Below are 14,772 nucleotides of genomic sequence, written 5' to 3'. Positions count from 1 at the left end.
TTCAACCTGAACATACGTATGGAGACTACATGGAAACTTCATGTATAGGTTTTTCCTCCCAATTTCTAATTTACCTACAGATTGTCTGACATCTTATGGCTCTGGGTATAATTTATATTCACTGTATAAGAGCAAATACGTTACTTTTATCTCACTTTTATCTTACTTACTTTTGTTAAATTTAAGTATGCAGGTAAACTGAGACTCTAGAATGAATTTTACTTTGTGCCTAGTGATTGGGCACTGTTTTGTCTTTGTACATGCTTATCCATCCATTTTATTACCCTGGGTTTTCTTCTTGGTCTATCATTCTTCTGCAGCATTTTAAAAAATTATTTTAATTGATTCTAGATTATCTTAAATCCAGTGTTCTGTCCTTATCTTGCTGTGATAGCAGTTATATAGCTCTTTTTTCCCTTTGATCATAGACATCTGGACAGAAGTCACTGCTTTTAGTACAAGAGCTGAGAAGAATGATAGACGTTTGCTTAGGGACCTGCAACTGAGAGCTTTTTGTAAAAACTGTTCTTTACGAAGGCAGGTAGAGTTTGAAATCTGAGCCTATCTAAGCAAATCCTGGGTGATAAAAATGATATAATTTGTAAAATACTTAAAGACAACAATACTTTCTTTCTATAACAAACCTAGAGAATTAATTTCCGTTTATCTACAGCATTAGGAAAACAATTAGTGACGTTGGCAGTGGTGATGATCCAGTGAGAGGATGCTCTTCCTCAATAACAAAGTGATGCTTTTTATGATGGTGTGAATAAAAGTAATATTGATCTGTTTCTATCAGTGATCCATTCTGATCGTAGATGTAATGTGGGAATTGGGAAACTTTTCTCTGAGGATTTTCAGTCTGTTGATTAGAAGCAGCGCATTTGCAGATTAGGTATATAAGTGGGAATCAAGATTAGCAAACTGACGAATTAGAATGACGTTGAAAAATAAATAGGGAGGTTGGCTCCATGGCCTAGTGGTTAAGTTCTGCACATTCTGCTCTGGTGGCCTGGATTTGGTTCACGGGTGTGAACCTACACCACTTGTTGGTGGCCATGGTGTGGTGGTGACCCACGTACGAAGTAGCAGAAGACTGGCACAGATGTTAGCTCAGGGCGAATCTTCCTCAGCAGAAAAAAAAAGAAAGAAAGAAGGAAAAATAAATGGGAAGATATAAACAAACAAAAATACCCTTCTATCTCTAAGATTACATAAACTTTAATTATCCTAGAAAAATTAAGATAGTTATAATTTGGGCCGTTCTTTGTATGTTCTCCTATAGTACTTTGTGCTTAGCTTTGTTCGTAGCACAAATAACATTGATGTAATTATTAGTTTACATGCCTTTCTCACCATTTAAATTTGGTCCTGCAAAAGCAAAATCTTATTTTTGCCCTTGTGCCTCCCCTTCCTCCCCATTAAAGACTAGAATGTTGTCGATGCTTAAATGTCAGTAAATAATTGATTCAAATAATAGAATAATTCGGTAGGCAAGAGAATATGCTTAAGAAACAATAACAAAACAGACTCGTTTACTCCAAGCAGTATGACTTGTAAATAATGAGAAAACTTTTCTTTAAAGTGTTATAAGTGTGAGTGGGGTAATAGGTCCTGAATACTTCACAACTGTAAGTCTTAAAAAGTTATTTTGTTTTGCCTTTTTCCCTATAACTGATTAGTTGCCAAATTCTTTCAATTCCACCACAAAACGTCTCTACATTGCGTTTCCTTTGCCCCACTATACTTGTTTAGGCCCACATGTCTTCTCCAGTATGTTGCAAAAGCCTCTTCTTTCTGCCTCCTGATCCTCCCCCCTCTAATATATCCCACATACTGTTAATATCACGTAAGCTAGGATTCGGTTATTCCCTTTTTCATGGTTCTTCATTACCAAGAAATAGTAGTTAAAATCGTCAATATCTAACTGATTTGGATATCGGGACACTGAATACATAGAGCAAAATATAAAGGATAAGGGAGAGCTTCCAGATGAGTCTAGTTGACTGGAAAGCTGGTTAACTCAATAATCAGCAGAAATGAGAAAAGAAGGTAATAAATTCACTTTGTGGACATACAGAGTTTGTAATGTTGTTGGGGCGCTGAGCTGGAAGGATCCAGTCTGAGTTGGAGATGAGCTCCTGGAAGAACTGGGTCAAGGACAGAAACCTGATCAGCTAGGATGCCTGGCACTGAGTTAATGAGTTTCACCTGCTCTCATTTAACGCTCGCCACACCCTGTGAAGGAAGCAGTGCATTTTGCAGGTGAAGAAGCAGGCTAGGAAGGGCTGAGTGGTCCCTCCATGTGTGGTGAGAGGCAGAGTTGGGGTTTAAATTCAGGCCTGTCTTGCAGGCCCCTGCTCTTCTTTTTGCTCTACCTCCTGTGAAAGCTTGGGAGAAAGGACAGGGTTGGACCTAAAAATATTGGAAAGTCACCCATAGGTAGGTCATGGACGACGCTCTGAGGTTGCTGTGGGTGACAGAATAGACTGGTAGAAGGGTTGAGACGTGGTCCTTGGGTTAGACGTTTTTCCTGTTTGCTGGGAACTATTTGCTGTGATAGTGTATTTGAATTTAGAATTAAAACATCCAGCACATTTCACATTGTGCACGGAAAGACTGTATATGATAGTGTGTGACCTCTGGTGCTGCATGTGATTTAAAGGAGAAAGACATCATTCTTAGCTCCTTTGTTTGCAGGATTAAAGGAAGTCACGTACCTAAAGCACAAGCACATAAATGTTGATTCTTTTCTTGCCTAATGGTGTTCTAGCAGTTCTTTCTGCCCACCCCAACTCTCTGCTCCAATGTGCTATCAACCCAGGGTAACATTTGTTTCATCGTTTATTGTCCCTCGTTACACTCTCTACTCTAGCCAAACACAGCAGTTTGCTGTAGTGTGCGTACATGCAACTTTCCATCTTAATCTTCCTAATTTAGTAAATACTTATTTAACACTTAATATTTATTGGACACCGTATAGAAGTCTATAATGTACAAAACAGTCCCCACTCATCATAATGAAACTTTTAATAGAGATAAAACACATATCTAGATACGTTAAGTGTAAGGCTTTGAATTGAAATGTCTTCTACACATTAGTAGTGGAAGCTAAGTGCTATGAATACAGGAGAGGAAGGAATTACTTCTAACTGGAATTGGGGAATGCAAACGCTTGCTCAAAGTCTGCTATATTAAACACTGTACCAGGCCCTTTCATTTCATTTCAGCTCACAATAGAGAGCCATTATGTCCATTGTATAGTTGACAAAACTGAGGCTTAGTTTCCTGTCCAGAGTCACACAACTAATAGCTCACTGAGTCGGGATGCAGTCCAAGGTTTATTTGGTTCTAAAGCTTAATCTCCTTCCTTTACACCAGGGATCAGCAAACTATGGCCTACACCCGAATCTGGCCCACTGCCTGTTTTTGTAAGGCCCACAAACTAAGAAGGACTTTTACCTTTTTAAATGCTTAGAAAAATCAGAAGAAGAATAATATTTTGAGATGTGAAAATTATGTGAAGTTTATATTGCAGTGCGCCTGAATAAAATTGTACTGAACATAGCCACATTCATCTATTTACATATTATCTGTGGCTCCTTTCATGTTACAACAGCAGAGTTGAGTAGTTGTAACAGAACCTGCAAGGCCTAAATATTACTGTCTGGCCCTTTATAGAAAAAGTGTACTGACCCCTGCTTTTTGCCGTACTTCCTTTCTAGAAATAGCTCCATGGAGAAGGGATTATTTGAGTTGATCCTTTATGGCCAGCCAAATTTCATTATACATGAGTATTCCTGATAGAGGTACGGCGAGGGGAAAGGCACTGACCCCTGCTGTAGCAGTCTGGCTGTGACTTGGGAAAGCGCCATATTTGGGGAATACTGAATGGTCTAGATTCACTGCAACACAGAGTTATAGTCAGGAGTTGTGTATGATATGACTGGGGAAGAAATGGTGGAAGAACCCGCTGTAGATGCCACTTGGAGTAGTGACTAAGAACACCAGCTTTAGAATTGGCTTGGATTTGAATTTGAGTCTCCTTATGCCAGTTATTAGCCGAGTGGTTTTTGATAAGATACTTTAACTTTTTATTTTTTTTTATTAAAGATTGGCACCTAACAACTGTTGCCAATCTTCTTTTTTTTTTCCTGCTTTTTCTCCCCAAATCCCCCCAGTACATAGTTGTATATTTTAGTTGTGGGTCCTTCTAGCTGCGGCATGTGGGATGCCGCCTCAGTGTGGCCCAAGGAGTGGTGCCATGCATGTCCGCGTCCAGGATCCGAACAGGCGAAACCCTGGGCCACTGAAGGGGAGCGCGAGAACTTAACCACTCAGCCACGGGGCCGGCCCCAATACTTAACCTTTTTAAATGGCAGTTTCCCTATTTGTAAAAGGAGAATAATGGGAATACCTACTTTATGCGGTTGTGAGAATTTAATGAGTTAGTATATATAAAGTACATAGTGTATTACCAGATGCATAATAAATATTCAGTAAGTGTAGGCTGCCAATACAGGTGAGGGAGGGTCAGGAGGAGTTTAGAATGTACTTAATGGGTGATGGTGAACCTTTATGTTGCTCTAAACTGTATTGGAGTTTTCCTGTGTTTACGGTAGTCTCCCTAATGTGATTGTAAACTCCTGAGAGGCAGATTCTGACTTTTGTTGTGATGTCTTCACTGCCTATGACAGTTGTGGACCCATAGTAGGTTTTAGTGCATGTCTTAGAATTGAAATAGAATCTCAAATATCTCTCGCCATTACCTTTTCATCTGGTTGATCATTCTAGAAACTTCTTTAGTGGATTTTTCTTACTTGCTAGCTGATTTCTATATACCGCTATAGTTTTGTATATCTGTGCTTTGTTTTCTTAAATATTGTCCCCAAAAATATGGTCATTAGGGTTTTTTTAATTTCACGTAACATCCATTATAGTGGCATCTAGTGGGATTTTAATATTTGCTAATTTGTGGAAGCTTGACCCTACGATCTACCTGGTGATTGTAGTGGTTGAGAACGTTCATCTTTTATAGGGAGTTAAGGGTTTTAGTCACTTCATACATGTTATCTTACCAATTCTTCACAGCAATACAATGGCATTAACACTGCTGTAAAATAGAATAGACAAAGAACCTCAAGCACGGAGAAGGTAGGTGGCATTAAAGTGTCTTTAGGTTTCTACAGTTACAGTAAGTGGCAAAGCCGAGATCCAGATTATGCTCTAACCATACGTTCCAGCCTGTCTTTGGGAAAATATGAAATTGATTGGGTCTCAGATGGATTTGATGATATTTTAGGTCGTATCTAAGTAGTGGAATAAACAAATTTGTGTTGGAGAATAATACATTTAAGAAGTTGTTGCCAGTCTTTATAACTCATACATTGCTTTCCTGTGTGGGTATCATCTTGAGCTTTAATCAAAGACTGGAAATTGTTGACTCACAGGGGCTGCATTCTATGGGAAATAGACTGGTATTTTTTGTCCTCTTAATATTTAATTTCTCTTTTAAACTTTTGTGTAGGTAATAGAATGGTGATGAGATGACAGGGTATTGGTTTGTTGAATAATTATTGAAATGTCAAATAATGCTACAGCTCAGATTTGTCTGTTTCATGTAGCTCTCTTCAGGGCTTTTTTTAAAGATTGGCACCCGAGCTAACATCTGCTGCCAATCTTTTTTCTTCCTCTTCTCCCCAAAGCTCCTCAGTACATAGTTGTATATTCTAGTCATAGGTCCTTCTGATTGTGCTGTGTGGGACGCTGCCTCAGCATGGCCTGATGAGCGGTGCCATGTCCACGTCCAGAATCCAAACCGGCGAAACCCTGGGCCGCCGAAGCGGAACGGGTAAATTTAACCACTCGGCCACGGGGCCGGCCCCAGGGTTGGTTTTTTTTTTTCAATTTTTCAAAAATAGCTTTAGAAAAGCAGCTTTCTTATTCATTTGTGTTGTCTTAGTTTTTAAACCAGGGGGTTAGAAATATGGGCTGCTGTTTTGGAAATTCAGAAGGTCTGACTTTTCGATATAGTTATAAATTGTATTGCTGATCGGAAGACAGTTAACTGAAGACTTGCTGCGTGTGTAACTTCCTGTAGTGAGTTCATGGGGACAGGAGAAGGATTGGATGAAACGTGCTCTTTCTGTCCTTACAGTTTGCTTTCTACAGGGTGGGGACACCCTTCATCTTAGATGTTCTGCTTTATTATTCTGCTGATGCAAAACCCTTAAGTGAGAGTAAGACTGTATGGCTGTGCCCGCGTAGTTCCAAGAGCTGAGCAAAACCTCCTGCCCTCATGAAGCTTGCGTTCTAGTAGAGGAGACAGAATAAATGAAGACAGCATCGTTATTGCTCTTAGGGGATAGGGAGAAATAGGAGTTGACATTTTAAACAGAGTGGTCAGGATAAGCTGACACTTGAGCAAAAAGACACAAGCGAGGTGTACAAGGCAGCAGACGTTGGGATAACTTCCTGGCACGCAGGAAGAGTGAAGTCTAGTCCTGCTTTCAGAGAACTTTCATTTTAATGGGATACACTGATAAGAACTAAAAGGTGACTATACTTTATTTTTCCTCTCGTCTTTCATGTAAAGTCATAATTTATGTTCTAGGGAAGAGAGAGTTATAGTTAAATCTTTATTATATTCTTGTTAGGTGAGGTGGAAACTTTATTTGCATAGAACTCTTTATTGTCTGTTAATCTCATGGAAGAGAAAGCTGATAGACTGTGAAATTAGGGAAAAGACAAATCGTGTCTAATCTTGTGGACAGGAAGAAAAGTTAATTCATATTCTTAGATGAGTTATACTTAAGCCGCTTAGTATAAGGTATTAGAAACAAAACAGTTTCATACAAACTAGAGGTAAGTTCTTCCCTAGAAATAGTCATGCGAACTGTTATCTCATAGTTTGTCTGGGGGCCATCGCACTTCTCTTCTGAAGTTATAACGCTGGACTGTGGCCTGGAAATATAATAGAAATCTGAAACTATTTAACATTTTAAATAACAATAAGGTATACTTGGGGAAATTTTCAGATATTGGAGAGTATGAGATAAAATGTGAAAGCACTCCTATCCCAATTTTATTCCCTTAGTATGTAAATGCAGTGGTTGTTTTTCTTTAACAAAAGTAAAAAACTTTCCTATAAGTAACAAAATAATATACTAAGAATTTCTTCTTGATCTCCTAACAGAGGTTCTCATTTCTCTTCTCTTTGGGAAGCAGTTCAGCCTCTGCCTGTGTTGTATTTCTTTGAAACACATAGTGCCAAGGCTACAGTGGATCCTATAAAATGTTTTTACCCTTCTTCTCCCATCTCCCACTGCTAATTGATGTGTTTATTCAGTTGACTGAGCCAGCTTCGTCAAGATTCCCCCTGTGGGAGAGTTAATATTGTATACTTGTGTGCCAGAGTGTCGTTCCCAGGAGGGCTGAGTGGAGGCCAGAGGCTGGAGTAGGAGATGAGTTGGAGAGGAGCAAAGTCAAAGCATTAGAAGTCCCCTTTGCCGTGTTAATCGTAACTGAGAAACAGTGTCTTCTAGCCTTTACCGATTCTTCGTGGGCCCTCCCTCTGTCCTCTAAGGTCATCTTTATGCCTGGAGCTGGAGTGTGGAACTATGAAGACCTTTGGTGCCTTTATTCTCCTTCATTCACCAATCCACCTGAATTTGAATTTTCTCTTTCACATCTCTCTTCAGGCCAGTAAATTCTAGGAGGGCTTCTGAAGCAGTATGCTTCATGCAGGTAGGTAGGTAGTAGACAGGTAGGTTGATCTGAAGGAGAAGGGAGAGAATTACTTTATTTCCCTCTTAGGATGCCCAGAATAGCTAAGGAGAAATTGTAGGATACTTCAACCTAGAGATAATGAAGAGGACCTGTATACTGATGGATGACAAAGATAGTCTTTTTCCCTGAGAAATTATGGGTAAAAATGTGAGGTTTTCATGGCATAATTTCTAAGAACCAAACAAAGGGAAGATTTTTATGTAAAAAGTCCTTAGTACCATGTAGAAAAAGATTCTCGGACACTGGAGACAGCTGAATCCTGATGCTGTATAACCTGAAAGACAGTTATGAATTTTTGTTTCTAGATAACGTCACTACCGTTTTCTTGAGAATAGCACAATAATTCAATGTTTCAGCATATTGACTTTCCCTTATTGATTACATTGTTTGTCATTCTCTTATATTTAAAAAATGTGTTGGGGCTGGCCCAGTGGCATAAGTGGTTAAGTTCGCACACTCCACTTCGGCCTCCCGGGGTTCGCCAGTTCGGATCCTGGGTATGGACCTCTCTGCACCACTTATCAAGCCATGCTGTGGCAGGCGTCCCACATATAAAATAGAGGAAGTTGGGCACAGATGTTAGCTCAGGCCAATCTTCCTCAGTAAAAAGAAGAGGGTTGGTGGCATATGTTAGCTGAGGGCTAATCTTCCTCAAAATAATACATAAAAATAAAAAATATTTTGCAGGCTTTATTAACAGAAGTAATACATGCTTATTATTGGGAGCACCAGAAACTTTTGGAGATTTTGGCTAGACATGTTTACTATTTTGATTGTGGTGATGAGTTCATGAGTGTACATGTATATATGTCAAAACTTCCCAAATTGTATGCTGTAAATACATGCAGTTATTGTATGTCAGTTATACCTAAATTAAATTTTTTTAATTTTTTGTTGATTTGATGACAAAAAAATAGACTTACTTTGTTGTAGGTATTTCCATTTGCTAGTGAGGCTGAGCATTTTTGTATCAGCCATTAGTATTTCATCTTCTGTGAATTGTTCAGATACATTTTGTCTCTTTTTCTGTTGTATGGGTTTCTTATTAATCTGTATGACTTACTCTTGCGTTAGTGATGATAACCCTGTGTGTCTGTCTTACTTGTGTCAAATATTTTCCCCCAGTTGGTTTTTCTTTTGACTGTTGGAGTCCATTTCTCTCCCTTTCTCTTCCCTTCCCTCCTATCCTTCCTCCCTTCTTTCCTTTCTAACTTACATAGCCAAATCTGTCTTTTATTTTTTCCTTTCTGGTTTTTAGGTTTCCTGTCTTACTGAAGAATCCCACACACCCCAGTTGTACTCCCAAGTTTTCTTGTATTTTTATAGTTGTAGTTGTTATGTTAGATTTTGTTCCTTCTGGAATTTTTTGGCTATGGACACGAGCCAAGGGGCTCATTTTATTTTCTTTCTATCAGGTAGCCAACTTTTACAAATACCATATGATAAATGAACAGTTTTCACTCGCTGAATTGAAATGCCACCTTTATCTTCAATTGTTTCCGTATAAATTTGAATCTGTTTTATGATTATCAATATTCCATTAATCACTTTGTATATTCTTACTGATTAATCACAGCAGTTTATGGCAAGTTTTAATATATGATAGAATATGCCCCACTTCATAGTTTTTCCTTTTCCAAACTTTTTTTGGTTTTTCATATGCAAATTAGAAACGTTTTTAGTCCCCTGTCCTTCCTCAGACACCATTTGTTTCTGTTTGGAAATGACGTTAGGGTTACATTTTACTTTAGGAAGGATTAGCGTTTTTATATTAAGTATTCCTCCAGAAACCAAATGTATCTTTCTATCTATTCAAGTCTTGTTCTATTTTATGTATTGTATATTTTATATTACAATGAAAATTTTGTTACTTTTTGGAATAACTGGTTATTGCTAGTTTTGAAAGTTATGTATAAATCTGAGAAGTTTTTATTGTTAGGTCTACTAGTTTGTAGTTCATTCTCTTGGCTTCTCTAAGTATATAGCTATATTTGTAAGGGTAACTTATCTTTTTTTATTACTTTTGTCTCCATTTTGTTTTTGTTGTTTTGTTGTATGTAGAAGGAATAATAGTAGTGGGTACAATTATCTCCTGATTTTTAATAATAGTGATAAATACTTCACAGTTTAATATGTTGTTGATGATTTTTTGTCTTATTTTTCTTTTGTTATAATTAGCATATAATAACATACTTACCACTTGTTCAGTTTAGTGAATTTTAATGATTTGATATCACCGATAATAAGATATATAACATTTCCATCATCCTAGAATGTTCTGTAGTACCAAATTTCCGTGAATGCTACCCCCACCCAAAGAAGACAGAGCTGCTTTCTCACTTCTGTTACCATAGATTAGTTTCTTCTTGTATTTCATATGAATGGAATTATACAGTGTGTATTTTTGTGTGTCTGGCTTCTTTTATCCGATACAATATTACGACTCATCAGTGTTGTTGCAAGTTAGTTCATTTTTGTTTATTGGTTTTTGCTGTGTAGCACTCCATTTTGTGAATAGACCACAATTTGTTTATCCATTGATTTCAGTACAATCATTTTCAGTTGGGGCTATTGTGAATAAGGCTTCCATGAACTTTCTTGAACAAGAGAATTTTGTATGCTCACCTTAAAAGTAATTATGTAATAAGACTTTAAAATCACCTTTCTCCTTATTTTCTCTGTCTCACTATTTGTTTTAGGGTAACCAGGAGCCAACAACAACTCCTGACGCAATGGTTCAGCCTTTTACTACCATCCCGTTTCCACCACCTCCACAGAATGGAATTCCCACAGAATATGGAGTGCCACACACTCAGGACTATGCCGGCCAGACCAGTGAGCATAACCTGACGCTCTACGGAAGTACGCAGGCCCACGGGGAGCAGAGCAGCAGCTCACCCAGCGCGCAAAATGGCTCTCTCACGGTATGTGATTGTGAGCTGGAAAATGGCAGGAGGCATGCCATCATGTTGAAATCTTCACCTTAATCATCATACCAGAAAGCCTTTTGAATTAACTTAGCATTTACGTTACACTATATAGCATCTATGTAATTTCAGTTCTACTCCAAGCTTGTAATTAGAAGATAAAGATTGAGAGTTAAAACTCAACAGTCCCTGCCCAGGAGCTTTCAGTCTAGAGATGGGACAGACGCTCTAACAAGATAAGTGCAATGACGAGAGCAAACTTAGAGGGGTGCTACTCTTCTCAGCTTCACCAGTAACCTTCATTTTGCAAAATCTCATGGTCCCTTCTCTGTTCTTATCGTACACTGTCTCTCTACACATTGCCTCCTCTCTCCTCCTTGAAATACTTGAATCTCTTGTCTTTCGAGACACTCCCTATTTTCCTCCAAAGCACTGGAAGTTCTTTCTTAGTCTCTTTTGCTGGTTCTTCTTTCTCTGTTCAACTTTTTACATATTGCAACACTCCAGGCCTGGGTCCTAGGACCCCTTTTCCTCTTCTTTTATATCCTCTCTATATACAGTTGTAGTACCAAATTCACCTAGTTGCTCAAGGAAAATCTATGAGTCATTTTTTCCTTCTTTCTTTCCTGAACTCCACATCCAATCCGTTAGCAAGTCTTGGCAACCATAACTCTAAAACCTTTTCTCACTTCAGTCTCTTCTCTTATCTTAATACTATAGCTGGATAGTGCACGTGATTAAGAGCTCAGTTCTTCTGCCAGATTTCTTGGGTTTGAGTCTCACTGTGCTTCCTACTTGGACCACTTATTTAATCTCTTTCTGCCTTGGCTTGCTCAAAAAATGAAGACAATAGTACCTACCTTAAGTGGCTATTAGGAGAGTTAAGAGTTTAATTCATGTAAGGTGTTTATCATCGTGTTACCACTGTGGTGCAAACTTCATCACTTATTTCCTATGTTACTGCTACCTAATTTGTCCATTCTCCACATAGTTTTATAGCCAAGATACTTTTTGTGGGGTTTTTTAATGCAAATAATGCTATTTTCCTGCTTAACTCTAGTGATTCCCTAACGTACTTAGAATAAATTCCAAACTCTGTGCTGGGTTTATTACTTCCTGGCCCCAGCCTATCTCTTTGACCTGGCCTCTTACTACTAACTTGCTAAAGTAAAGGAAATGTCCTAAATTAACAGTAGGTATGTATCACGTATATATTATACAGGAAATCATATTCTCTGTGGGATTGTATGGAATATTTCCAAAGATAAAAGTGTTCTATACTCTGCATAGAAAGATCTCTCTCTAGTTTTTAGATTTCTTTTTGCCTTTCCTGTATCAGATTATCAGGAGAGCTTTATTCAGCCTTTAAGACACTTGATAAGATTTGCTTCCCAATAAAGAGCTTTATAGTGGAAGCTTTCGTTGAATAAGGATGGATTTAACTGCAAATACTTTCCATTTTCTTTTATTAGATATTAGACCACCAAGAAATCGATTCTTTCTTTGAAAACATGCTGTTTTTCCAGTGTTGATCAGATATATATAAGCACATAATTTCATATTTTCATAAGTAATGGGCACAATTTATTTGAAAAGTCTAGGCATGATGGTAGCAAATGAGGCATTCCATAGCATTGTTTTAGAATCATGAATATACAAGCTGCTCTGTTAGCTGTGTTTCCAAATCACTTTCAAATAGTTACGAACTCACAGACTTACCAGAAGAACTGTGAAAAGGACAAAGAAGGAATAAAATAGAAATCCAAAGCTTTATCAAGATATTTTAATTCCTAAATCTATTTCTTTACTAGTTGTCAGTCTGTTTTTCTTTTAAAGGTCGGCCCTGAGCTAACATCTGTTGCCAATCTTTATTTTTCATTTTTCTTCTTCTCCTCCAGCCCCTCAGTACATAGGTGTCTATTCTAGTTGTAGTTCCTTCCAGTTATGCTGTGTGGGACGCTCCTCAGCGTGGCGTGAGGAGCAGTGCTAAGTCTGTGCCCAGGATCCAAACTGGCAAAACCTTGGGCCACTGAAACAGGGCACGTGAACTTAACCACTCAGGCATGCGTCCCACCCCTCAGTCTTTTCTTTTTTCTCTTTTTATTTCTATTTTTATTTCTCATTAAATCAATTTTGGTAATTTTTGTCTTTCTGGGAATTTTTCTATTTCATCTCAATTGTTTATGTTACTGATATGAAGTTATCCTTCATCACCCATGTGATCGTTGTAATTTCTGTAGCATCTGCAGTGATAGCCCTCCTTCAGTCTGGATTTTGGTGATTATGTCTTCTCTCTCTTTTCCTTGGTCAGTCTAGCTAAAGTTTACTAATTTTGCACATCTTTCCAGAATAAATCAGCTTTTGATTTCATTGTTTTTTTGTTTTTTTTTTGAGGAAGATTAGCCCTCAGCTAACTACTGCCAGTCCTCCTCTTTTTGCTGAGGAAGACTGGCTCTGAGCTAACATCCATGCCCATCTTCCTCTAGTTTATACATGGGACGCCTACCACAGCATGGCTGCCAAGCAGTGCCATGTCCACACCCAGGATCCGAACCAGCGAACCCCGGGCCGCCGAGAAGCGGAGCGTGCGAACTTAACCGCTGCGCCACCAGGCCGGCCCCTCATTGGTTTTTTTAATCTATTATTTTTCTGTTCCTGTTTCATTGATTTCCATTCTGAACTTTATTATTTCTTTCCTTCTACTAGCTTTGGGTTTGATTTGGTCTTATTTTCCTAGCTTCTTGAGGTGTAACCTTAGATCATCAATTTTAGACTTCTTTCCTTTCTTATATGTGTTTAAAGCTATATATTTCCCTTTAAGTTTCTTTTTAGCTGCATCCCATAAAATGTGATATGTTGTTGTGTTACATTTTCATTCAGTTCAAGGTATTTTGAAAATTTTCTTATGATTTCTTCTTTGATCCTGGGTTACATAGAAGTGTTGTTTAATTTCCAAATGTTTGAGGATTTCCCAAGTTTCATTCTTTTGTTGATTATAATTTAATCCCATTGTGGTCAAAGAACACAGTTTGTATGATTTCAGTCTTTTTAAATTTATTGAGACTTGTTTCATGGCTTAGTAGATGGTCTGTCCAACAGAATGTTCCTAACCAATTGGCCCTTTTATCAATATGAAATTTTTTTTGGTCTCTATTAATATTTCTTCCCTTAAGTCTATTTTGTCTGATGTTAATATCACCACTTCAGCTCTCTTAGGATTACTATTTGCATGACATGTTTTCCCTTCATTTTATTTCAAACTCTTGAGTCTAAGGTATGTCTCTTGTAAAAAAACATATAATTGGATCTTACTTTTTTATCCAGTCTGAAAATTGCTGCCTTTTTATCAGAGCATTTAGTCTGTTTACATTTAATGTACACACCTACCCTGGAGATATTGCAGGTTCAGTTCCAGACCACTTCAATAAAGCAAATGTTGCCATAAAGCAAGTCACAAGAATTTTTTGGTTTCCCAGTGCATATGAAAGTTATGTTTATGCTATACTATAGTCTATTAAGTGTGCAATAGAATAATGTATAAAAAAACAATGTACATACCTTAATCTAAAAATATTTTATTGCTTAAAAGTGCTAACCATTTTCTGAGCCTTCAGCAAGTTGTAATCTTTTTGCTGGTGGAGGGTCTTTTAAAAAATGCAATATCTGCAAAGTGCACTAAAACAAGATATACCTGTAATTGTTAATATGGGTGGAGTTATGTCTACCATTTTACTGTTTGTTTTTATGTCTCATGTCTTTTATTGTTCCTCTGTTCCTTCTTTACTGATTTCTGTTTAGTTCTTACAGTACCTTTTAAATCCCTTTGTGATTTTTAAAATTATTTTTTTTAAAATTTGTATTTTTTTAGTTCTTGGTCAAAGATTACGTCTTTGACTTATCACAACCTATTGATGGGGGTGTGTGTGTGTGTGTGTGTTATTCTGGTAAAATATAGCAGCTTTGGTCCAGTATAGCTCCATTCCTCACCATCTTTTGTGCTATTATTGTCATATATATTATACTTATGTATATGTTAGAAATGCAACAATATAGTATT

The 14,772-nt window shown here is 37.7% G+C and overlaps 1 protein-coding gene across 50 annotated transcripts in view; it reads left to right on the top strand.

Annotated features, from left to right (window-relative positions):
- Positions 1 to 14,772, top strand: part of RBFOX2 (RNA binding fox-1 homolog 2) — a 265,853-nt gene that overhangs the window by 192,428 nt on the left and 58,653 nt on the right. For all 50 annotated transcript variants that reach the window (XR_011534750.1, XR_011534751.1, XR_011534749.1 and 47 more), the window contains one exon: positions 10,488 to 10,712. Coding sequence is in view for 45 of the 50 variants with exons in the window: in XM_070600264.1 (XP_070456365.1) it covers positions 10,488 to 10,712 (225 nt within the window). In the remaining 5 variants the exon portion in view is untranslated. The remainder of the gene's footprint in view (positions 1 to 10,487; positions 10,713 to 14,772) is intronic.

This window comes from Equus przewalskii, chromosome 29 (assembly GCF_037783145.1).
Source record: "Equus przewalskii isolate Varuska chromosome 29, EquPr2, whole genome shotgun sequence".
In the NCBI taxonomy this organism is placed as follows: domain Eukaryota; kingdom Metazoa; phylum Chordata; class Mammalia; order Perissodactyla; family Equidae; genus Equus; species Equus przewalskii.
Note: the sequence above shows the minus strand (reverse complement) of the source record. Positions and strands in the feature narration are given on the sequence as shown.